Raw genomic sequence first — 22,231 nt, 5'->3', positions numbered from 1 at the left:
TGAGGGTCAGAAATCGGGACTAGAACTACAGCAAATGTTCGCCGGCCCGGGCACATCCTTGCGGCACTTCTATTTACTACCTCGAGCTCACTAGTGTACACTTGCTGAGATGACGGCCTGGAAGAAAGGCCGCAACTTCTTGATAGTGCTCGGAGCTTGCTACCTTGGCTTCCTTGCATGCTTACTGCAACCTGCTATCCAGACAAACGTGTTTTACCTTCATCGCATACGCTGGTCAACGCGAGATCTTCTATACCCCGAGAAGTATGGTTTCGACGGTAAGCGAGCCCGAAGCCTCTTCATTGAAGAATCTATACACGCATGGCATATCGCTCCCTTGGTTCGCACGACTGATAATGCTGCAAATATGATGAATAAGGATCAGCAGCTGATAATCTACTTGCACGGTACAGCTGGGACCATTGCCTTTCCGCATCGCTTAACAAGCTATCGCATCTTCACTGCTCTTCCAAATATGCATGTCCTTGCTATTGACTATCGAGGCTTTGGCCTCTCTCAAGGGACGCCCTCGGAGAGCGGTCTCATTGAAGATGGCATCGCCGCTGTTGAATGGGCCATCCGGGAGGGCTTCTCGAAGGAGAATATTATTCTCTATGGTCAAAGTCTAGGTAGTGCAGTGGCAATTGGAGTAGCGCATGAGCTTGCCACCCGATCTGTCCAGCCTTTCGAGATTGGCAAGGTGGTCACAGTTGCTGCGTTCGAGTCGGGCAATGAAATCATCAAGACCTATCGTCTGGGTGGTGTCATCCCCATCCTCGAGCCCCTCAGGACATATCCAGTGGTACAAAGATGGTTCATTGGAAAGCTCAAACATCCGTGGGACTCTCTTGCGTACAGTCGATCCCGAATTGGAGCAAAGCTAACCGATAGGCGTGTGCAGGACCTTGCAGCAAAGACCAAGATTTCCTTGACATTCGGTCATGCAATTGTACGGCCTATGCAGCATTTGAAGCTCGCTAACATCCAGACTGATTACGAGATTCCCAAGGAGCACAGCGAAAGGTTGTTCCAGAGCGCGGTTGATGCTTCTCTGCTCGTGGATGGTATTGCCGCAACAGCCACTACCAAGAAGACCGAGGATGGAGGTTTCGAAAGACGATTTGGCAATCGCTTCCTTTACAGATCAGTCTACTGGGGCGGACACAATCAAGTTCAATGGGACGACAAATTGCTGGAGGATATTCAGCAGATGAATGGTGCTGAATGAGATAGACAGGGGCCGGAGAATCCAGGCACATTCAATGGCCTTGGACAGGTAGATTCGAGGCTAGCACTTGTTCAGATGGATACACGCTAAATCAGCGTGGGACAAAGATTCAAAAAATGTTGCAAGAGAACTGGAGTGGACAACAGCTTGCAGTTCATCTCAGCTACCTCATAGCCAGTGGAAGAGCAAGTATGGGACAGGGCAAGAAGGAAGCAAACAGGTCGCAGACTGAGAAGGACAAGGTGGGCATCAAGCGTGTCAAGGGAGAGAACTTCTATCGCGATGCGAAAAAAATGAAGCAGGTCAACATCCTGCGAGGAGGTCATGCGACGCGTGACGCACAGGGAAACATCACGCAGGCAGCTCTCTTTCAGTCAAGAGAAAAGCCGAAGGCGAGGATCGAGCCAAACCGCAAGTGGTTTGGCAACACGCGAGTCATTGCACAAAATGCGCTGGCTCAGTTCCGCGAGAATCTCGGTGCAAAGGTCAACGATCCATATTCTGTCCTGCTTCAGCGCAATAAGCTCCCTATGTCACTGCTTAAGACGTCCGACAAGATTCCGCGAATGCAAGTTGTTGAGAATGAGTCTTATAGCAGCACTTTCGGGCCAAAAGCGCAGCGCAAGAGACCGAAGATCAACGTGGGCAATATGAGCGAACTTGCAGAGACTACAACAGAGCTGGACGCAAAGTTCAAGGAGCGGCTTGAAAGCGAAGCTCATTTGCAAACCGAGCCCACAGACTACATTCAAGAAGCCCGTGAAGCAGTCTTCTTCAAAGGTCAATCGCGTCGAATCTGGAATGAGCTCTACAAAGTCATTGACAGTTCAGATGTCATAATACACGTTCTGGACGCTCGAGACCCTGCTGGAACAAGGTGTAAAAGTGTCGAACAATATCTCAAGAACGATGCACCACACAAGCATCTTATCTACGTTCTTAACAAGACCGATCTTGTACCAACATGGGCTGCGGTAAGTTATTCCTCCCCTTCGCTGACAAAGATGGTTGTCCCAAGATTAAGTCAAGACACGCTCGGGGCTTCTGCCCAACCTCCTGTCGAGCATTGCCTGTTACAATCCTGGGAAATTGATCTTCTTCCGCTTAGAGCGACTCGTCTTGAGCCCCGTTCGCCAGGTCGAAGAGAGGCTCTCTTGAGTTGAATGCTGCGGGTGTCCCTAATGGGACAGTCACCGCAGCCTTCTTAGTGTAGAGCCTCACAACCATCATACCTCAGCATCTGTGTCATGAGACTGAGCTAACGTACTAGGCCGAGTGGGTCAAAGAGCTTTCCAAGGATTACCCGACGCTGGCGTTCCATGCATCCGTAACGAATTCATTTGGCAAAGGCAGCTTGATTCAGCTCTTGCGACAATTTTCTATCCTACACAAGGACAAGAAGCAAATATCTGTCGGCCTTATTGGTTATCCAAATACGGGCAAGTCGAGTATCATCAATACCCTGGTCAACAGTAAGGACGCAGTCAAGGTTGCGCCGATCCCCGGTGAGACCAAAATCTGGCAATATGTGCGATTGACACGCAAAATCTATCTGATTGACTGTCCTGGTGTGTGTCCACCAAATCCCGAGGATACAGAAACCGATATCCTGCTTCGGGGTGTAGTTCGCGTTGAACGTGTGACCAACCCAGAGCAACACATTCAAGCGGTGCTCGATCGATGCAAGCCGCATCACCTAGAACGCACATACGATATTCGTGGATGGGAGAATGATCCTAACCGCTTCTTGGAACTCTTGGCTCGGAAGGGCGGCAAATTGCTCAAAGGAGGCGAAGTGGATGAGACAGCCGTTGCGAAGATGGTGCTGAACGACTTTATGAGAGGCAAGATCCCATGGTTCTGTCCATTGCGCGGCGACAATCACAAGGGAGAGACGAGCGGAGAGGCGCGGCTACGTGGACGTTTGGGCGAGTTGCGTATGAAGCGCGAGCGGCCCGAAGACGTGGAGCAGGCGGCAGAGGATGATGCAGCAGCTGCCATCGCCGAAAATGTACAAGATGACGGATTTGCCAAGTTTGACGATGAGGAAGAGGCAGAGCTCATCGACGCTGCATTGGCATCAGAATCATCTGAGGCGGAAGAGAAGGAAGAACCTGCGGCACCTCCTCCCGCGAAAACTCAGAGAGGCAATCCAGCAAAGAAGCGGCGGACCAAGTGAGGTCTTCTATTCTAGTTCATCGTCAGATAATTCCTCCTCGACTTCCTCTTGTTCGTTGAAACTACCAGCGTCTTCGTAGTCTTCTTCCCCTTCAATATCGAATGAGATGATGCCGTTGAAGATGATGAAGCCAATCAGGCCAAGCACACTAGCACATGCGAAGTACAGCTTCTCCTTCCTGTCCTTAATACGTTTAAGCCCTTCCTCCATGCTTGGCTCTTCGGTCTTAGGCTTGGAGCGACGCGGGCCAGCCATTTCGCGCCACAATGCATTGAAGATGTTCATGATACCGACAGGCTCTGGCGGAGCAAGATCTACTGGGCGAAGATTGTCTTTGAATGCCGCAACATAGCTGTGTAATTTTGGAAAGGATCTTTGTAGTTCCTCAGCCAGGATTGGGTTGGGGATCTGGTCGTATGAGTGGAGGCTGAGATGTCCACAGACCAGTGCATCGCAAGAAGTGGCTTGTTTGCCAAAGAGATAGGCCTTGTCACCCAACTGCTTTTCAATCAGAGCATAGAGACCTTGAGCCTTGCGAGTCTTTTGGCTACTGGCAGAAAGCGCCGTGGCTGCAGACCGGACCGACGGCGTGACGCCCATTGCAATCGGCGGGAGATTACCCTCGACTGTGCTTGTGATTCCAACTGCACGTTTACGCAGCTCAGCTGGCAAGGTGTAGTTAAAGGGCACTGGCAGTGCTTTACCCAAGATACTCCTGACGGCTGCGTAGTTGAGATCATCGCCGAACCATACCTTGCTCAACAAATCGCTCGCGCTTTGCTCAACCAGTACCTGCAAAGCGATGCTTTCTGCGCGCTCGAGTGCATTCAAAGGCTCATCAGCATCGAGGCCAAGCTTTTTCAAATATGCGACGATCGCAGCAAATCCAGATGTCCATGTACCTGAGCCTTTATCGTTCAGTGTTGGCAACTTGCCTGTGATGAGTGCTGCGGCATTGGCCGTGCAATGCACTAGAAAGGAAGCAGGTGCGACGTTCTGCAAGTATGCAAGAGCAGCCAGAGATTCAGCAGAGAGGCAGGGCACTTCAAAGGCAGCTGGCTCAATATAAAGGATTAGCGACATTGTATGTTGTCGTTCAAAGTGTTGTCCACAGTTCAGGAGAGCTATCAGCTGGAGCATTTTCCATCCACAAAACCTTACAAACTATCTGTCAACTATAATCAAGCAGAGGCAGAGATGAGCGGCTGGTGAGCCACATCAATCACGGGTGCCTGATGCATAGCGCCTACAAAGCCACGCTCGTTTGTCACGGAGTCCATCTTAACTCCCAGACCAACGTTGACACCACGAGCAGACCAAGCATCAATACGAGGCAAGTTGTGCTCAGTCCAGATGGAGTCGATGGCCTCCTTGAGCTGCTCAATCATGATGGGTGAGTGAGCAGGGCCGGGCGTGATGCGGAGACGCTCAGTGCCAACGGGGACGGTTGGGTAGTTGATGGACTGAACGTAGATGTTGTGTTTGGTGAAAAGCTCGTCACTAGCCAGCTTTGCCTTTTCAGCAGAACCGACCATGACGGGAAGAATGTGGGTGTTATTGGCCAAGATGGGAATGCCAATCGAGGTCAATGCAGCTTTCGTGCGTGAGACAGCGAGACGCTGTGCGGCACGCTCGTACTGAGATTGCTTGAGATGCTCGACAGCTGTCAATGCACCAGTCATGAGGTGGGGTGGAAGAGAAGTGGTGAAGATGAAGCCAGGGGCCAGCGAGCGGACGGTGTCAACGCATTTAGCAGAAGCCGCGATGTAGCCTCCAACACAGCCGTAAGCTTTTGCAAGGGTACCTGTGATGATATCAACGCGTTCCATGAGGCCGGCAGTCTCTTCTGCCACGCCGCCACCGTGCTTGCCGTACATGCCGACAGCGTGGACCTCGTCCAAGAAGGTGATCGCGCCGTACTTCTCCGCCAAGTCGCAAATCTGAGAAATGGGCCCAACATCTCCGTGCATGGAGTAGACAGATTCGAATGCAATGATTTTGGGGCGAGACGGGTCGACTGACTGCAACTTACGCTCGAGGTCTTGGATATCGTTGTGCTTGAATAGGATCTTTTCAGCTCTCGAGTTTCGGATGCCCTGGATCATCGAGGCATGGTTCGACTCGTCGGAGAAAATGACACAGTTTGGCAACTTGGAACCGAGCGTCGACAAGCAAGCGTCGTTGGCCACAAAACAAGAAGAAAAGACAAGGGCTGCTTCCTTGTGGTGCAGTTGAGCCAACGAACGTTCGAGCCGCTCGGCGGACATGTTGTGGCCAGCGATGTTACGGGTACCGCCGGCACCGGCGCCGTATGTGTCAATCGAGTCGTGCATCGATTTGACCACTTCCTTGTGCTTGCCCATTCCGAGATAATCGTTCGAGCACCACACGTTGATGCGCTTGGTCGGGTCCCGCGGGTGTGCCAATGGAAACTCCTTTGCAAGTCGGTTGACATTGTTGAAGATGCGGTAAGACTTGTCGTCTTTTTTCTTCTGGAGAATGTCGCCGTAGAAGCCCTCGTAAGGAAAAGCTGGCGACAGCTCTGTCTTGTGCTCACCACGGCTTGCTGCCATGGCGGCTTGGGCATGGGGGCAGAGTTCGGAGCCTAGGAAATTGTTAGCGACTATACTTGCTGATATAATCGAAGCAGCCATACCTTTGCTGGTGTCCACGACGCCTGCACGCAAATGGACCTGGTCGAGGGTGGGTACGCGGGCGTGCACGGGCTTAGTAGGCGCCACGTAGTGTCGCTGCTGCTTGACAAGGGCCTTTCGCATGATGGGGCAGTTGTAGCCGGCCCTGGTCAGCAAAGACTGTCCATTGCGGCGACCGGTGCTGAGCTGGCGAAGGGTGGCTGTCGAGGACCTCTTGATGAAGGGGCAGAGCTGCTTGGCCTGGGATAGCATGGCCTCCATTGTTGATTGATGGAAGGGAGGATGGGGAGGGAGTGTTGGGAGGTAGGTGAGTGTGCTGCTGGGTGCGGTCTCGCTGCTTCTTGTATCTTTCCCTTCCGCCAACCACCCAAACCCAGCCAAACCAACCACAACCAACCACAACCAGCTCTCGGCCCAGCACAAAAAAATAAAAAAGGACAGCAGGAAAAACAGGATCCTCGCGTGCAGGTGCAAAGCTTAAGAGCCAAAAGCCATCCTTGACTCTGTTTACTGCGTTTGCAACAGCTGGTACTCTATAGCTCGATCAAACATCAGGCCTTCTCAAAGGTCTTCTACCTTGGTCTGTGTAACCCGGCCTACCAATCACTACTTCCTACTCAATCCTCAATCCTCATTTTCATTCTAAGCGTCGCTGACTCAATTACAGCGGCAACTTGCCAGCAAGATCTGAGTCAGACCGACTCAGACGTCACTTCGGTGCAGTTCGGTCGATTTCTGGACCACGTTGCGGAACATGTCGATGACAATTCGCGGCGAGTGATTGGTCTGCAGCTTGAGCTGCCGCGGGTTTGCCCCTTCCAAATTGCCGTTTACCCCAGCTTTCACGGTTGACGGCTGCCAAATTGCCACAGTCGATCACCATCACCAGACTCTGCTTGAACTCATTGGCAGTCTTTGCTTGCTCAATGCTCACTGCGATCAACCTTAATCTGCTCTACCAAGAAGAAAAGTCTGGGGATTTAGTGGGGAAGCTTCCAACTTCCGAGTTGCACCTGGCAAATCGCAGTACGGCGCTTCAAATGCCATGATGGCGCATTCCCGCAAACCATGATAGTCCAGGACTATTGACCAATGAGTCGGCAATGACCCTGCGCAGTCAACTCTCAATCCCGCTGCAATGACAAGCTGTCAAGAGTCATGACTCACGTTGCCTATGCCGCGGTACGCGTCGACAACCTTAAGCTTAAACGGAAGTTAAGCCTGGACTGTCGCAGGCCGCAGCTAAAATCTAGCTAGACGACTCCTGTGACCTGTCCTGTGAGCCTTGTCAAGTTGTCATCCCAGTGCCAATTGACTTTCTGCCTTTTCTTTACTCTCGCTGCGTCATGCGACATATGTCTTCACAGGTGACAGGTCCCGGTCCAGGATGCAGTATTTGAACTGGTCGCGTGGGCAGTGCTAGCTTGAGGATATGAGGACCGCAATTTGGTATCTAACAAATGCAGTCACTGTAGAGACAGACTAGATGCTTAAGCCACTAGTCCCGCGCAAGCAGCGGTCAACTGTACTACACTGCATGGTGCGCATGCAGACGAGTCAGTTCGAATGGAGACCTGCCCAAACTGAGCTCCTGGAAACCGACATCCGATGCGAGTCTGTGCGAGCTGGCACCTGCCCGTAGGGTCTTGCATGTCAATATATACTGTGCCATGGCCTCACACTGACTCACAGCGAAGCGATCAATTCAGTGCCGATAGGTAGATTAGAATGTGGCTTCTACAAACTATTGTCAGTATAGGGTATATGACCGTATATCCATGCACGCTATGAAGGGAGAGAGATGGCCGTATGCGACCTTTGACGACTTTTTGAGAGCCTGTATGACTTGCGAAGGATCGCCAATCATTTACGCGCTTTGAGCGATGAATTGACAGCCTGTTCAGCAGATTTGACTGCACGCTTGGCGTCCGTCTTGGGCCGCTTGTACTCATTGATGAAGAACTGGACAAACAACCATGTGAGCGGCGTCAGGTAGGCCAAACAGAGACCAGTCGCAAGGCGTGCGCCAAAGTTGGGAAGACATTCTGAGGCATCCTCCGGCTTGAGGAAAAAGAAGGCCGCGGCTGAGCTGCCACCAACAAGGAATTGAGTGATTTGCATGGTCGTCAATGACTGCTTGAGTAGCCGTGGGAAGGGCAGCTTCAATGTGGCACTGGCGTAGTACAAGTACATCCAAAAGTGTACCCAGCTGTTGAAGACAACAAAAAGCCAGATAGGTGTCGCACTGTACTTGCCTCCGGCAAACATGGTAATCATGGCGCCAGCATGGTGGTACGTCTGCAACAAGGGGGATCGTTTGCCCTTCGCGAGGATGATGGCCGTGTCGAGCACTTCGTAGAATTTGGACAGGTAGAAGATGTATGTCAACCTGCCAAGACCTGCGTGAAAGACGGCCTGATCAGCAGAGCAAATGCGCTGGATGGGCTGCAAGTCAGAACGCCAAAATTGCCGGTGAATGATGGGCACGGCGCTGAGGAACGTCCAGCCGCTGTAGAGTGAAAGAGCCAAGTTGTGGACGAAGCAAAAGTATCGAAAAGCCGCCGTCTTAGTGAACCTTGCCGCTGGACGTGGTCGTGACTGGTTGAAGAGCTTGACCACAGCAACGTAGAGGGCCGCGCAAGTGAGGACAAACTTCCACTCGTATGTGAGGTCCTTCACCGCTTGCCAATTGACGGCGCCCCCTGAGGTGAAATATTGATCGAACGAAAAGCCCATTGTCTCCTCGGGCGGATAGATCGCTTGCTAGGTGTCGTAGATGCCTGGTGTTGGTATAGGAGGATCACAGGAATCCAGGACCTCCCGGCTGGGCTCTTCTTAAGAGATGCAGGAAAAAGTAGCTCGACTTTAGTAGCCGTGGGTGTTGAGTCTTGGCCAGACTTGACTGCGCTGACATCCGCTGAAGTGTTGGGATTTTCTGCTGCTGACATGCGCGCCGGGAATAAGCTCGAGCGCCGAAGCAGCCATCAGTAGAGGCCGGCGGAAGAGCAATGCCGAGCAGGGAAACGGTTTGCCAGAAGCAGCTCTTGCCTGGACTCTTCGCTACAGCTGACAGCTCATAACTACCCTCCAAGTCTCTTTGTGACTGCGAATTTTATTGCCTGACGTTGTCGACCCGTAGAACACACGCATATATGCCAAGTGCTAGTCGACCTAACCGTCGCCATCCAAGCGCGTCTGCTGCATGCCCACACAGAGGCCATACATAAGGCATGGATGTGCTGTCGTCCGCCCTCAGCTCCTACGTCAAGCGCGACTCGGAGGCCGAGGACCCAGATGCCGCGCCGCTTGATCCGGCCATTGAAGAGATGTACCAATCTTGGGCGCTCCTTATCATCATTCTGCTCCTCATTGGGGCCCTCTGCACGTCGTACTTCCTTCAGGCTCGCAAGATTCGAGCAGTGCATGAGACTGTCATCTCCATCTTTGGCGGCATGATTGTGGGCCTTGCCGTGCGGCTGACTCCCGGGCAAAGTATCCAGAAGCTCGTGTCATTCAAGTACACTTACTTCTTCAACGTGCTCCTTCCGCCAATTATTCTCAATTCTGGGTATGAGCTGCACCAGGCAAACTTCTTCAGAAACTTTGGCACTATCCTGACCTTTGCATTCGCTGGCACATTCATCTCAGCCGTTGTAATCGGCATCCTCGTCTATCTTTGGACAGCAATCGGTCTCGAATCTGTGGAAATCACATTTGTCGATGCTCTCGCTGTAGGTGCGACTTTAAGCGCGACAGATCCGGTGACAGTGCTCAGTATCTTCACCAGCTACAAAGTTGACCCGAAGCTATACACCATTGTGTTTGGCGAATCTCTTCTGAATGACGCCATCTCCATTGTCATGTTTGAGACACTGTCAAAGTTGCGAGGGCAAGCAATTCACATCACGACGGTCTTCCGTGGTTTTGGCATGTTTCTTGTCTCCTTCTTCGTTTCGCTCGTCATCGGCATCGTCGTGGGACTTGGGACCGCGTTGCTTCTAAAGCACACACATCTCCGCAGATTTCCACAGATCGAAGGCTGCCTCATTCTGCTTCTTGCCTACAGCTCCTATTTCTTCTCCAATGGCTGTCATATGTCAGGCATCGTGTCACTCCTTTTTTGTGGCATCACACTCAAACACTACGCCTACTTCAACATGTCTCGGCGCACGCAGCTTTCAACCAAGTATCTCTTCCAGCTTCTCGCTCAGCTTGCAGAGAACTTTATCTTCATCTACCTTGGGATGTCACTCTTCACAGAGATTGACCTCGTCTACAAGCCAATGCTGATTTTGATCACAACCGTTGCAGTATGTTGTGCACGGTATGCTGCCGTCTTCCCACTTTCCTCCCTTATCAATGCCATCTTGCGCAGACGAGCCATGGGCCGTATTCCCTCTGCCGAAGGAGAATTGTCTAATGCCTATCAAGTTATGCTCTTCTGGGCAGGTCTCCGAGGAGCTGTCGGCGTAGCATTAGCGGCAGGCCTAGAAGGCAAGCACGCTGCAACGCTACGAGCGACAATCTTGGTCGTTGTTGTTCTCACCGTGATCGTCTTCGGAGGAACGATTGGTCAAATGCTCCAAATTCTCGGCATCCGTACGCAAGTTCCACAGAATGAAGAAGTATCAGATGACGAATTTGATGTGGAAGAAGGCGGTCGTCTTGCAGCTCCGTCGAGTCTACCAGCACCAGCAACTGATCAACGTGGACTGCGCGAAGATAGGGCTGCCCTCAATCGTGCGACCATGCCGCTGCAGCGTATCGACAGCGCGAGCAGTACAGGCTCCGATTTGCCACCTGTTGCGGGATCGCCCCCGTCTGGCATGCTTACACAATTCAAAGACGCGATGATGCACAGCATGCCAGACGATCGTGCGCAGTGGTTTCTTGAATTTGACGACCGCGTATTGAAGCCGGTCCTGCTAGACAGGAAGCGGTAATGCACAAGAGGGGAGATTCATGCTAGCAAATCTACAACGCATCTAGGCCTTGATCTTGAGCTTCTTCAAATGTTCCGCAATGAGCTCCTGTTGCACGTAGGTGGGCACAGCTGAGTGCTTCAAGTATTCCATACTAAATTCACCTTTGCCCTGTGTCTCTTGCCGAATGGATGTGGAATACCCGAACATTGAATTAAGCGACACTTCGGCCTTGATTGTGAATTCGTCGGCACCTATCTCAGTGTCGATGATGGTGGCTTTACGCTTGTTCAACCCACCAACAACAGCGCCCTGGAATTCATTTGGCGCCGTCACATTCACGTCCATAATTGGTTCGAGAATTTGTGGCCGTGACTTGCTGAAGGCTTCCTTGAAAGCATTGACAGTGGCGAGTCTGAACGCCAGCTCCGAAGAGTCTACAGCGTGTGCTGCACCATCTTCAAGGACGAGTCTGCACCCGTTGATGCGATGGCCAAGCAAGAAGCCTTTCTCAATTCCGTCCATGAAACCCTTTTGGCAAGCAGTGATGAAGCCGTTGGGAATGTTGCCACCCGTGACGCGGTTCTCGAACTCAACATCAATTTTTCCTCCATTAGGACCATCAGTCGCCTCCATGGGCTCGATGAAACCTTCAACTTTCGCGTACTGACCAGCACCACCGGATTGCTTCTTGTGGACATAGCTGAAATCAGCACGCTCAGAAATAGTCTCGCGGAACGCAACACGCGGTTGGCCAGTTGTACAGTCGACGTGATACTCTCTACGCATGCGCTCAACGTAGATCTCCAAGTGAAGCTCTCCCATACCTGAGATGATGGTCTCTTTTGATTCGTCATCAACGTGGACGCGGAATGTCGGATCTTCCTTTTGGAAGCGATTGAGGGCCTTGCTGAAGTTGGCCGTCTCCTTGCCCTTTGGTTTCAAAGAGAGTGAGATCACCGGCTCCGGCACAAACATCGTTGTCAGCGAATACGATAGCTGGCCATCAGTAAATGTGTCACCAGAAGAACAATCGATTCCAAACATGGCACAAATTTCGCCCGAGCCGACGGCGTCCACGTCCTCCATGTCTGCAGAGTGCATTCTGACAAGGCGGGGGACCTTGATTTTCTTGCCAGTCTTGACGTTTGTGATCATGCTGCCCTTTTTCAACGTGCCTTGATAGACACGAATGTACGTCAACTGACCGTATTTGCCTTCTTCAAGCTTGAACGCTAGCCCAACAAAAGGCATCTCACTGTATGGCAGCAACTGCACTTGGGATTCTGAACGATTCAAGTCCAGCGCCACGTTGGTCACCTCGGCTGGAGTCGGCAGATAATTGCAAACAGCATCAAGCACATTCTGGATGCCAGTATCGGCCAGTGCTGAACCGAGCAAGACAGGTGTAAACTTGCGATCGATAGTCGCACGTCGAATCCCTTCAGATAGCTGTGACTCGGTCGGTTTCTCCTCGTTGAGATAAATTTCAGCGATTTCATCGTCGACATCAGCAAGCGTCTCGGTCAGCAGTGCTCGCTTCTCATTCGCAAAGTCAAGAAGTTCAGCAGGACAATCCTCTTCACGAAGGTTAATGCCGCGAGGACCCTCGTTGTAGATGGCTTTCATCCGGAGCAAGTCAACGACGCCCTTGAATTCATCTTCTGCGCCGATCGGAATTTGTAGAGCAGCAGCAGGGATTCGCAGCTTCTGGTTGATTTGGTCAACAACCTTCCACGGATTAGCTCCTATCCTGTCCATCTTATTGATGAATGATACACGAGGAACGTTGTATCGCCGCATCTGCCTATCAACTGTGATTGTCTGACTCTGTACTCCGGACACTGCGCATAGAACGAGGACTGCGCCGTCAAGCACACGTAGTGCACGCTCAACTTCTATCGTGAAATCGATATGGCCAGGTGTGTCGATAATGTTGATGTGGTAAGCTCGCTCGACGCCGTTTTCTTTCTTGAGCCAGTCGCAATAGGTCGCGGCTGATTGAATGGTAATTCCCTTTTCCCGCTCGAGGTCCATATGATCCATCTTTGCTCCGACATTATCCTTGCCTCGAACTTCGTGGATGTCTTTTATGCGGCCTGTGTAGAAGAGCACACGTTCTGTGAAAGTCGTCTTGCCGGAGTCGATATGAGCGCTGATACCGATATTCCGCTGCCATTGTAAGGTTTCTCGGTCTTTTGCACTAATGTTCTTGATGACTGCATCTGTTGAGATAGTGTCCGCAGGTGCAGACGGTGTATTTGAGCTAGTAGCATTCTGACGTCGAGTTTGGCACAGAGATAATCGAACTGTTTGTAGTAGCTTCGAAGCTGATGGCCGGATCGTTGGCAGAAGGACACCAAGAGCCATCGCTTCCGGGCAGCCGATATGCAATGAGCCTGCTGCTGCGGCTTCCTTAGCGTGTGCAAGACTCAAGTCAACGATGCGCAGCTGGGACCACGATTTGTGTTTGTTCAGGCGCCAATAATTTTTTGGGTCCGTCAACCGCGTGCGACAAATGCGCAATCGCGGATAGATGCGACTTACTCGCGTCCGGGCCAGGCTTGTCGGTTCCAAGTTTAGAGCGAGCTCTCTTGGGCAGCTTGTACCTGTGCTGCATCAAACATCCTGTGATTCGACTCGCATCGTCGTGTGATTGCATGGCGCCTTCACTCGACATCTGGCGTGGGTTGCTGTGTCGCTAAGATCCAATAGGGCAGTTCAGAGTTTCGAATTTCACGGTGAACAAATTAAATTTCGCGAGTGTCGGGTGCCGAAACTCTGAACGTCCTAAACGCGCGCCATCACCCAAGATCCACCCAGGCGCGCAAAACGACCACTGAACACATCGATGCCGGCACAGTCTTTGCGTGAGAGGATCCAGCTCCTTCTCCAAGCTCATCTCCTGGCTGGAGTCATCAGCAGCAGCAGCTCTGCTGGAGACCTGAACGTACTAACATGCGTTGGGCAACATGTCTGACAAGGACAATGCCCTGGTGACCTATCTTGCATAAGAAGAACTCGCCGCCGTAGATAGTGAGTACAAGACGCACATCCGTCTGCTGAAAATCCTTGTATTCGTTGATATGACTACGTGTCTACAGGCCAGGACATCTGTCCCCGAATCTTCGCACGACTATTGAGTGTACTACCAAGATACGACGACGATCGCTTGCGACGATGTTTCCGCTGCAGCAAGCACTACCGTAGCTTGGTGGCATCGAGTGAAGACCACTCAGTAATTTCAAATGCACGCGGACCGCCACAAGCAACAGCAGCTTATCAATCTCTGCCTACCTTATGGCGGCTGAGAAGCTTCGGCAACGGAAGCTCTTTTGTTCATGTGGGAAGTGTCAAGGGCTGCTCAGAAGGGCGTATCTTTGGCTGTAGCAGGCGCGTAGTTGCGGCACTCAGAAGGACAAAAGTGACATGGCCTACAGCAGATGAAGAGATGCTGAGCGCCAGGCCATTGAGCGCCGCGCGGGCCCAGACTAGTGAGCTTGTTGGCGAAGTCGGAGCTCCATATCGGTATCGCGAGGGTGTCTCTCCTCTTGTGATACGCTCCAAAGCACGTGGAGTCATTGGAACCTCATTGGAGCTCGTCGCTGGGCCTGGCATTGCAAGTCTGGGCAGATGTTGCGGGAACGCGGGTCGAAGAGGTGGTGTGTTGTCGCGAATGTCGAGTCGCGAATTTAATTTGTCTACTGAGTCTACCTGTGGGAGGTAGACTGAGTAGACAAATTAAATTCGGCCTTTTCACAGCGATCAACTCTATTCGCATTTGTTTTTTGTTCACCGCGTCGAACAAATTTGAAACTCTGAACTGCCCTAATTGTCCATGAGCTGCTGCTGTGAGGGAGCCTGGGTCGCAGCCCCTTCTGAAACTTCCTTTGCAGAGACAGAAATCATGAGCTTCTTTCCCCATATACTGAAGCCTCTGTATTTGGCCACAAGTGTCGGCTTGGCCTTTTTGCGTTCATCTTCTGCTTCTGGAGATGGGATAAAGAGTGGCGAGCTGGCACCTTGTTCAGGCGCTGTTGTGCTTTGATCCCTCTCGTCTGACGCATTAAAAACGAGTTGCTTATCAGTCTTCATCACCACATGACGCGTGTCTGTGTCGACAAACCATAGGCTCGCTGAGAAGTTTGCTTTTGTCAGATCAGTTCGTAGCGAGAATCAGCGGTCTTACTTCCTTCGACAGTGTCCTTTGTCGGTCCTTTCTTCTTCTTTGCAGCGTCTCTCTCTTCTCTCAGTTTCGGCAGGACAAGCGGCTTGATGAGCTGCACCAATTCTGACAGGACTTGTTCATCGAACCAGTTCTTCTTTTCGCCGGCGACATAGATTCTGAGCTCCAGGGCAGCGCCCTGAGAGATTCGGAGGTATTTACGAATCGGCATAGCGGCTGATCTCCCGTGCAGGCGTAATCAGCTTGGGCTCGAGTCGTGTCTCGTTATCAAACTCGATTGCGTTCATCCGGCTCCATCTTTTTTATCTCGGCACAATCACAACAGTGATCTTGAGCTGTCTCTCAACCGACTCTATATTGCACTTGCTCTCTCCCATCAAACCTGCCGACCATGGCGCAAATGAATCCCGAGGGTGTGGCCTCCCTGCTTGACACGGATTTCTACAAGATCACTATGCAAGGTCTGTGATATGCACGATGTCGCCCTCTGGCTAATCCTAGCTGCCATCTTCCACCATTATCCTGACGTCGAGGTTTCCTACAAATTCTTCAATCGTAGCCCGGAAATGAAGCTCAATGCGCCTGCCTTCAGTTGGCTGGAAACGCAGGTTGCCCGGTTGGGCGATCTGAGCATCGCAGACGACGAGATTGCATACTTGCGTTCGCATTGTGCCTATCTGCCTGACAAGTACCTGGAGTTCCTGCGGCAGTTCCGTTTGAGACCTCAAGAGCAAGTTCACCTATGTATTGATCAAGATGGTCAGCTCCAAATTTCCATTGAAGGCCTTTGGAAAGAAACAAGTATGTACCCCTGCTTTTCGCTTCGAATGCTGACCCGAGTCTTGTATGAGATTCCGCTCTTGTCGCTCGTGTCAGAAGCGTACTTTAAATTCGTCGATACAGACTGGACGTACGATGGCCAAGTTGAGAAGGCTTCAGCAAAAGGTAAAGCGCTTCTCGAAGCTGGCTGCCTCTTTTCTGAGTTCGGCACTCGACGAAGACGCGACTACAAGACGCAGGACCTTGTCCTACAAGGTCTCTTAGCAGCTGCACAAGGCAAATCAGAGGATGTATTGGGTCAGTTGGTCGGCACATCCAACATTCACTTTGCTGCCAGGTACAATCTGAAGGCGATTGGCACAGTCGCGCACGAGTGGTTCATGGGCACAGCTGCCATCTCTGGCGATTACTTGCACGCCAACCGGCTAGCGCTGCTCAAGTGGCGCGAAGTCTATGGCGATGAGCTAGGCATTGCCCTGACAGATACGTTCTCAACAGATGCATTCCTAAGGGATTTTGAAAAAGACTTGGCAACGTCCTTTGCTGGTGTTCGCCAAGACAGTGGAAGTCCAGAAGACTTTGCGAAGCGCATCGTTGAACACTACAAGAAGCTCGACATCGATCCGGCGGGAAAAGCCATTGTGTTTTCAGACAGTCTCAACGTTAAACGGTGCATCGGCCTGCAGGATGTTTGCAAAGGACTCGGAATCCCATGCAGCTTTGGTATTGGGACTTTCCTGACCAATGACTATGTGACACAGAGCAAAGGCACCAAGAGCCCGGCTATGAACATTGTCATCAAGCTAAATTCAGCTGCGGGGAAGCCTGCGGTCAAGATCTCGGATGACGTTCACAAGCACACGGGAGACCCAGCTATAGTAGCGCAAGTCAACAGACTCCTGGGCCACGAAGCAGGGTGAAGTTCTTGAGGATCATAGTCGCGTCAAGCAATTCCATAGGCGAAGGCAAGTTTTTATCATGTGCCCAAATGATTGAGTATGGCGGATGCTAGGAGGAACAATTTTGCAAAGGAAGACATTGCTTAAAATCGTGCAAACGCTTTGGCACCCTCGCTGTGACGGTCGACCCGGAGGCTGGAAGTCAGTCATCTTGCTCATTGAATGAATGGGACAATGCTTACACGTTGAATCGGACAGTCTTGGACAGCGGACGGCATTGGCCGACAGTTACGATGTCGCCGTCGTTGATACGGAACGCAGGAGATGCGTGTGCCGAGAAGTTCTTGTGACGTTTCTCGTACCTGCGGTACTTTGAGACGTACTGGAGGTATTCGCGACGGACGACGATGGTACGTGCCATCTTTGTAGAAACGACGGTTCCGGTGAGAATGCGGCCGCGGATAGAGATGTCACCGACGAAAGGGCACTTCTTGTCGATGTAGTCTCCGCTGATGGCTTCCCTAGGTGTCTTAAAGCCAAGACCGACCTCCTTGTACCATCGCTTTGGCTTTGCGCCCTGCTTCTTGACGCCCTTTGCGTTGAGGAAGATGTGCGGTTGCTTCTGGAAAGCAGATTGCGACTGCACGACGAGTTCTCCAGACATGATTGCTATGAGATGTTGCTTGCCTTGAGTGCTCTGCTACTCTGCTGGGGGTGCTTGCTGGTTGCTGGTTGCTGAGGAAGAGAAATTTGTTTGGGCACAGCAGCAGTCACAGGAAGGCGTGGGAAGAAGCGACCGCAGCAGCATCCAGGAAGAGAGTGCAATAGACGGCCCTTGTAGAGAGCATCAGACAGCAGCAGCCATGTCAGGCCGCAGCCAGAAGGTCATGGTGCCACCTATTGTATGTCGCCCCATCTTCCCTCCCTTGCACGTCCAGACAGTCCAGCTAACACGCGACTAGAATGCCATCTTTGGCTTCCTCCAGAAGGGCTTGCCCGTATGCATATGGCTGTACGAGCAGACTGACTCGCGCATCGAAGGCAAGATCCGCGGGTTTGACGAGTTCATGAACATCGTCGTGGAAGATGCAGTCAGTGTGAAACAAAACGAAGAAGGCGAACGGCGCAACCTTGGGAGGATTCTTCTCAAGGGCGACAACATCAGCCTGATTTCCGTCCGATCTTGAGCAGCCACGATATCTCGGACGAAGGGATTCGACATACTCTCCGCGTTGCTATAATAATTGATGCGCAACGAACGTCTCGGGCAACCAAACACATCCAGGGCTCGACTCATGCACGTCAATCACGATTCTGCAGCATGCACACCATGCACAAATGTCCCCTACAACTGTATCTTATATGAATCCTCAGAGATCTGGTTCCGGCCAGCGCTCTTGTACAAATCTAGCGGAATGAAACCAATCCACGAGACACTTCCGAAGCCGCCGAAGTAGTAGATGCTTCTTGGTTCAAATTGATACCAAGCCGAGCTGTGTACATCTCGACCTGGCGCGACCAAAGCGCTGTCTGGATGTTGTCTCAAAAAGCATCGCTCAATTCTCTTCGCCTCGTGTCGATCAACCGCAACAGGCTCGCCAATGATGTACATGCGACCGTGCTGTAAAGGATTGCTCCAAGCGTGATCTCGTAGTGTCAGAGTAAGGTTCGAGCCGGCTTTCCAATTCCGCGTGTTAGGTGCAATGTCCAGCATAAGCAGTGTCGGCGTGCCATCGTCTGAGCAGTCTGCAAAGTACTCCATGATGCCAATGGGCGCCCCTACAAGCGCCTCATCCGGTGGTACCCCAGGCTGAAAGACTGACATCAAGGAGCCGACAGTCTCATGAGCAATCATCTTGCGCGCATCGATGGCAGCTTCCTCCATCGTCTGGCGAGCCGCAGTGGCGTCACAGGCCAAGGCAAGCAGGGCAAGCAGGAGGGAGAAGAAGAACATTGCTGTATACCTCTGGTCAAAGGACGCGGGGAAGAGAAGGGAAAGCGGCGAGGCGCTGGCAGGATGAAAGGAGAGAGTCTTCTTACTCAGTTGGATATTTGAAATTGTGTGTAGTTCTAGCAGACAACGACAAACCGCAACTCAACGCACAACCAGATCTGGTAGCAGGCCATGCCCCGCCCAGATACCAGTTCTCATGCCGAAAGACAAGTCGCTCGGTAGTCATCCCGCACTCAAGTTCCACAAGGAAAACAAGAAGAATCAACTCAACAAAAGTAGAGCTGAAAAGGCTAATGCACGTAACGCAAAGCTACAGCATCGCCGCCCGGATCAAGTACAGGCGCAGATTGCTGAGCTTCAGGCTCTCGAAAAGCAAGGACGGATCAACGCTACCGACAAGCGCTTGCTTGTAACGCTCGAACGCGACTTGCAGCGCATCAAACGCCTACAAACGGATGACAAGCGTGCTGGCGTGATTGTGACAAGTGAGCAACAGCAGAGACGCGAGCAAGTCCAGCTCAAGCGTCAATCCAGACTGCCGAAGGATCCAACGCGGTCAGTCTATTATGATGCTGTCTTCAATCCGTACGGAGTGCCACCACCGGGCATGCCTTACAAGGAGGTAGACGATGCAGATGCATCCGATTCATCAACAACTTCATCAGTGGCCGCTATACCCATGCCAGAAGGAACTCCTCCACCACTGCTCTCCTCGCATCATCGGAGAAGCGACGCCGAAAAGCCGCCGAAGCTGGAGGCCGGGGAGAATATAGGCGGGCCAATCCGGCCAGGGCGCTTGGTGCAGCAGAGTGCATCAGGACCAGTGGCAGGGGCAGAGAGTACTACATCGATACAAACGACATATTCATCGGCGCCCGTTCTGCGCGACCTTGTCAAGGAGAGTGCTCGTTTCAAACCGCATCGGCTCAAGGCCAAAGCCAAGGACACGGAGATGGGTGCACAAGCAAAGGTCTTGTTGACGGGAGGCGAATCTCTTGTAAAGGAAGGCTCAGGTGACGCCCCTACCTTCTCAGCGGCTGATCCCGCTGCCGGCTTAGATGTGCATCGACAAGCTACGGCATCTCCCCCTTCGCATGTAACAGACGTGGCAAGTACAGACCAGCAAGCAACCACAGAAGCCGCCGAGCCAATGCCGTCTATGATTCCGTCCAGGCCCAGAGCACGCCCGAGGATAAATATCGCTCCGTAGAAAATAAGCAGCATCCCCCGTGCTGCTTGCCCCTGGAATCCTTCGTCACATGTGAATGAACTTTTTGACGTCACAAAGGACCACTCGATCAAGACCCATCTCTTCTGCCAAACATCATCTCCTCGTCATGTCCGCTCATGACAAGAAGCTGACTCTCAAAGTCTCCATCGGAAGCAGCGTCGATCAGCTGCAGCCTGCACATGTGAATGATCCATCGCAACCAACGCACGTCAGCAACGACGTATGCCAGCAGCTCATTCGATGCACGTTCAACAGCTGACGGCAGACATTCCAAGGAGACATACTTGTGCGCATCAAAGGCTACAATAACACAGACTTGACAGAGGAAGAGTACTTCAACAAAACCAAGAACACAAGTAGCGTCCAGATTCGAGGTCAAATCAAAGCTGATTTGAATGCCGATGATGTACTGGTAAGACAAACTTCTTTGCAAGGCTTGGCATACTAACAGATAGTTTGGCAACGACTTTGACGCGCCTATCGCATCCTCACTTCCACCAGGAACGTCCTTAGGCTTGAAGGCCATGAAGTGGATCGACCCAGGTCTCGAAACAGACCTTTATTGCGACAAGCCATGGGCATTTTCTCCTTTTATCACGACAATGACAGTTCTCAAGACCAGCAATGGGGCGTGTGGCGAGGGACCAATGGCATTAGTTGAAGAAGACACAAGCAGTCTGCTTGGGGAAAAGCTGCCAAGCAAGCAACGGCGCAACTATTTCGCCACCAAGGCAAACCGAGCCAAATACTCACTGTCAAATGCGACATGCATCGAGGGCGATTTCTGCAACGGCTTCATCGACTTCGAGGACATGGCAGTAGCATTGCCATATGTCAATCTCAAGCTAAGCATCCTCAAGTACTGGAAAGGTCAGCCATTCAGGTACACATGCAAAACGCGAGATGGTAAAATGCTATTCTGCGTAGTATTCGAGCTCGTGGAAGAATAAGAGAGCGTAAGAGATAGTCTCTAAGCATTGATGAGCTTGATAACGGCTTCTTCAATGCCCCGTGTTGTGCCTTTGCCTCCAAGATCTGGCGTCAGTAATGAAGAATCTTGCAAAACAGAATCAACGGCTGCATAGATGCGAGCAGCTGGAGCCGAGAATCCCATGTGCTCGAGCATCAATGCTGCAGAACGAATGGCTGCCACGGGATTGGCAATGCCCTTTCCAGCGATGTCTGGCGCAGAGCCGTGAACAGGCTCTCCCATAACAAAGTTGTCTCCGACGTTGGCTGAGGGCACCAGGCCGAGAGATCCTACAAGCGCAGCAGCACCATCACTGAGAATATCGCCATACAAATTGGGCGCCACGACGACATCGAAGCACTGTGGCTCCCGGAAGAGGCGGTACACCATAGAGTCGACAATTTGCTCATCAGTCTCAACCGAGCGATAACGTGCTGCGTCTGCAGCCTTGGCTGCCTTCACAGACTCGCGGAAAAGCCCGTCCGTAATGCTGAGGACATTCGATTTGTGCGTGATCGTCACTTTAGGAGAGGTGTGAATGGACGAGCCTGCATTCGCTTCTCGAATAGCTTGACGTTGCAAGGCGATTTCAAAGGCCATCTTGCCGATACGGGTTGAGGCCTTCTCAGAGATGCGTCGAATGGCCTCTGCCACGCGGGATCCTTCGGTGGTCACGGTCAACTTCTCTTCCTTGACATACAGACACTCCGTGTTTTCCCGAATAATGACAAGGTCGACTGCTCGGCCGCCCTTGATGCTCTTGACAGGTCGCACATTGGCGTACAAGTCCATCTTCTTGCGTAAGGCAACGATTGGAGAACTGTAGCCTTCGACCTTTGTTGAGGGCGAACTGACTGCACCAAACAATGCTCCATCACACTCCGACCTGAGTCTCTGCAGTGTCTCCTCTGGCAAAGCTGTTCCTGTCTTCTGGAAATGGTCCCAGCCAGCGTCAAGGTCGATGAAGCTGAATGTTACGCCGTCAGACTTTGGCAGAGCAGCAAGCACATTTCTAGTAGACTGGAGCGAGTTAGTGATGTGAAATCAGATAGCGTTGGTGACTTGCAGCAATCACTTCGAGGCCAATGCCGTCGGCAGGAATGAGTCCAAGAGTGATATTTTTGAGGCCTGCAGCCTTCGCAGACATATGTCTCCTGGCAGCGAACATCTAGAGCCTTGGCCTGAAGTGTGGTCTTGGGCAATGTATGGTGTCGATTCAATGGCCCAC

At 51.9% G+C, this 22,231-nt stretch overlaps 15 protein-coding genes across 15 annotated transcripts; 7 read left to right on the top strand and 8 right to left on the bottom strand.

Annotated features, from left to right (window-relative positions):
- The first annotated feature begins 3 nt into the window (after positions 1–3).
- Positions 4–1,390, top strand: BCR37DRAFT_11744 (Alpha/Beta hydrolase protein). Its single transcript, XM_040865969.1, has 3 exons — positions 4–852; positions 892–949; positions 989–1,390. The coding sequence occupies exons 1-3, from the start codon at positions 110–112 to the stop codon at positions 1,226–1,228; spliced, it is 1,041 nt and encodes a 346-aa protein (XP_040728295.1). The 5' UTR covers positions 4–109; the 3' UTR covers positions 1,229–1,390.
- Positions 1,391–1,419: 29 nt separating this feature from the next.
- BCR37DRAFT_390318 (NUC091 domain-containing protein) lies at positions 1,420–3,322 on the top strand (the record flags this gene model as incomplete). The annotated part of the gene is made up of 3 exons (XM_040870831.1): positions 1,420–2,202; positions 2,499–3,262; positions 3,313–3,322. 3 exons carry the CDS (start codon positions 1,420–1,422, stop codon positions 3,320–3,322), a joined length of 1,557 nt encoding a protein of 518 aa, XP_040728294.1.
- A 91-nt stretch (positions 3,323–3,413) lies between these two features.
- Positions 3,414–4,490, bottom strand: BCR37DRAFT_390317 (uncharacterized protein; the record flags this gene model as incomplete). Its single annotated transcript, XM_040870830.1, has 1 exon — positions 3,414–4,490. One exon carries the CDS (start codon positions 4,488–4,490, stop codon positions 3,414–3,416), a length of 1,077 nt encoding a protein of 358 aa, XP_040728293.1.
- Positions 4,491–4,537: 47 nt separating this feature from the next.
- Positions 4,538–6,389, bottom strand: BCR37DRAFT_375691 (5-aminolevulinate synthase). The gene is made up of 2 exons (XM_040868434.1): positions 6,064–6,389; positions 4,538–6,012 (listed from the first exon to the last, which is right to left on the bottom strand). The coding sequence occupies exons 1-2, from the start codon at positions 6,320–6,322 to the stop codon at positions 4,589–4,591; spliced, it is 1,683 nt and encodes a 560-aa protein (XP_040728292.1). The 5' UTR covers positions 6,323–6,389; the 3' UTR covers positions 4,538–4,588.
- A 1,535-nt stretch (positions 6,390–7,924) lies between these two features.
- On the bottom strand, positions 7,925–8,797 carry BCR37DRAFT_342280 (ELO family; the record flags this gene model as incomplete). Its single annotated transcript, XM_040867423.1, has 1 exon — positions 7,925–8,797. One exon carries the CDS (start codon positions 8,795–8,797, stop codon positions 7,925–7,927), a length of 873 nt encoding a protein of 290 aa, XP_040728291.1.
- Positions 8,798–9,327: 530 nt separating this feature from the next.
- BCR37DRAFT_334214 (Sodium/hydrogen exchanger family-domain-containing protein) lies at positions 9,328–10,995 on the top strand (the record flags this gene model as incomplete). The annotated part of the gene is made up of 1 exon (XM_040867136.1): positions 9,328–10,995. A coding segment is annotated over one exon (1,668 nt), but the record flags the coding sequence as incomplete, so codon positions are not given.
- Positions 10,996–11,046: 51 nt separating this feature from the next.
- Positions 11,047–13,353, bottom strand: BCR37DRAFT_342501 (P-loop containing nucleoside triphosphate hydrolase protein; the record flags this gene model as incomplete). Its single annotated transcript, XM_040867433.1, has 1 exon — positions 11,047–13,353. The coding sequence occupies one exon, from the start codon at positions 13,351–13,353 to the stop codon at positions 11,047–11,049; it is 2,307 nt and encodes a 768-aa protein (XP_040728289.1).
- A 1,458-nt stretch (positions 13,354–14,811) lies between these two features.
- Positions 14,812–15,380, bottom strand: BCR37DRAFT_390312 (uncharacterized protein; the record flags this gene model as incomplete). Its single annotated transcript, XM_040870829.1, has 2 exons — positions 14,812–15,119; positions 15,173–15,380. The coding sequence occupies 2 exons, from the start codon at positions 15,378–15,380 to the stop codon at positions 14,812–14,814; spliced, it is 516 nt and encodes a 171-aa protein (XP_040728288.1).
- On the top strand, positions 15,235–17,115 carry BCR37DRAFT_9821 (Quinolinate phosphoribosyl transferase). Its single transcript, XM_040872558.1, has 3 exons — positions 15,235–15,630; positions 15,671–15,970; positions 16,010–17,115. Exons 1-3 carry the CDS (start codon positions 15,561–15,563, stop codon positions 16,867–16,869), a joined length of 1,230 nt encoding a protein of 409 aa, XP_040728287.1. The 5' UTR covers positions 15,235–15,560; the 3' UTR covers positions 16,870–17,115.
- BCR37DRAFT_12181 (40S ribosomal protein S11) lies at positions 16,931–17,901 on the bottom strand. The gene is made up of 4 exons (XM_040865997.1): positions 17,885–17,901; positions 17,814–17,846; positions 17,091–17,754; positions 16,931–17,043 (listed from the first exon to the last, which is right to left on the bottom strand). The coding sequence occupies exons 3-4, from the start codon at positions 17,510–17,512 to the stop codon at positions 16,992–16,994; spliced, it is 474 nt and encodes a 157-aa protein (XP_040728286.1). The 5' UTR covers positions 17,513–17,754; positions 17,814–17,846; positions 17,885–17,901; the 3' UTR covers positions 16,931–16,991.
- BCR37DRAFT_396217 (small nuclear ribonucleoprotein-like protein e) lies at positions 17,712–18,040 on the top strand (the record flags this gene model as incomplete). Its single annotated transcript, XM_040871703.1, has 2 exons — positions 17,712–17,750; positions 17,811–18,040. The coding sequence occupies 2 exons, from the start codon at positions 17,712–17,714 to the stop codon at positions 18,033–18,035; spliced, it is 264 nt and encodes an 87-aa protein (XP_040728285.1). The 3' UTR covers positions 18,036–18,040.
- Positions 18,041–18,140: 100 nt separating this feature from the next.
- On the bottom strand, positions 18,141–18,920 carry BCR37DRAFT_375683 (pyridoxamine 5'-phosphate oxidase-domain-containing protein). The gene has a single exon (XM_040868433.1). It carries the CDS (start codon positions 18,800–18,802, stop codon positions 18,194–18,196), a length of 609 nt encoding a protein of 202 aa, XP_040728284.1. The 5' UTR covers positions 18,803–18,920; the 3' UTR covers positions 18,141–18,193.
- A 126-nt stretch (positions 18,921–19,046) lies between these two features.
- BCR37DRAFT_332358 (uncharacterized protein) lies at positions 19,047–19,754 on the top strand (the record flags this gene model as incomplete). The annotated part of the gene is made up of 1 exon (XM_040867060.1): positions 19,047–19,754. A coding segment is annotated over one exon (708 nt), but the record flags the coding sequence as incomplete, so codon positions are not given.
- Positions 19,755–20,139: 385 nt separating this feature from the next.
- Positions 20,140–20,983, top strand: BCR37DRAFT_342801 (uncharacterized protein; the record flags this gene model as incomplete). The annotated part of the gene is made up of 3 exons (XM_040867454.1): positions 20,140–20,253; positions 20,299–20,445; positions 20,489–20,983. 3 exons carry the CDS (start codon positions 20,140–20,142, stop codon positions 20,981–20,983), a joined length of 756 nt encoding a protein of 251 aa, XP_040728282.1.
- On the bottom strand, positions 20,931–22,209 carry BCR37DRAFT_375680 (uncharacterized protein). Its single transcript, XM_040868432.1, has one exon. The coding sequence runs from the start codon at positions 21,793–21,795 to the stop codon at positions 21,004–21,006; it is 792 nt and encodes a 263-aa protein (XP_040728281.1). The 5' UTR covers positions 21,796–22,209; the 3' UTR covers positions 20,931–21,003.
- Between the last annotated feature and the right edge of the window lie 22 nt (positions 22,210–22,231).

This window comes from Protomyces lactucae-debilis (assembly GCF_002105105.1).
Source record: "Protomyces lactucae-debilis strain 12-1054 chromosome Unknown BCR37scaffold_1, whole genome shotgun sequence".
Lineage (NCBI taxonomy): Eukaryota > Fungi > Ascomycota > Taphrinomycetes > Taphrinales > Protomycetaceae > Protomyces > Protomyces lactucae-debilis.
This window is presented reverse-complemented; position numbering and strand designations above follow the sequence as displayed.

Coding starts and splice junctions, on each gene's coding strand:
- BCR37DRAFT_9821 (XM_040872558.1), top strand. CDS start 15,561: ATGGCGCAAATGAATCCCGAGGGTGTGGCCTCCCTGCTTGACACGGAT. Junction 15,631..15,670: donor CTACAAGATCACTATGCAAG/GTCTGTGATATG, acceptor GGCTAATCCTAG/CTGCCATCTTCCACCATTAT. Junction 15,971..16,009: donor AGGCCTTTGGAAAGAAACAA/GTATGTACCCCT, acceptor TGCTGACCCGAG/TCTTGTATGAGATTCCGCTC.
- BCR37DRAFT_12181 (XM_040865997.1), bottom strand. CDS start 17,512: ATGTCTGGAGAACTCGTCGTGCAGTCGCAATCTGCTTTCCAGAAGCAA. Junction 17,044..17,090: donor AAGACTGTCCGATTCAACGT/GTAAGCATTGTC, acceptor ACTGACTTCCAG/CCTCCGGGTCGACCGTCACA.
- BCR37DRAFT_375683 (XM_040868433.1), bottom strand. CDS start 18,802: ATGTTCTTCTTCTCCCTCCTGCTTGCCCTGCTTGCCTTGGCCTGTGAC.
- BCR37DRAFT_375680 (XM_040868432.1), bottom strand. CDS start 21,795: ATGGACTTGTACGCCAATGTGCGACCTGTCAAGAGCATCAAGGGCGGC.
- BCR37DRAFT_375691 (XM_040868434.1), bottom strand. CDS start 6,322: ATGGAGGCCATGCTATCCCAGGCCAAGCAGCTCTGCCCCTTCATCAAG. Junction 6,013..6,063: donor CGTCGTGGACACCAGCAAAG/GTATGGCTGCTT, acceptor ACAATTTCCTAG/GCTCCGAACTCTGCCCCCAT.
- BCR37DRAFT_11744 (XM_040865969.1), top strand. CDS start 110: ATGACGGCCTGGAAGAAAGGCCGCAACTTCTTGATAGTGCTCGGAGCT. Junction 853..891: donor CATCCGTGGGACTCTCTTGC/GTACAGTCGATC, acceptor GCTAACCGATAG/GCGTGTGCAGGACCTTGCAG. Junction 950..988: donor TGACATTCGGTCATGCAATT/GTACGGCCTATG, acceptor GCTAACATCCAG/ACTGATTACGAGATTCCCAA.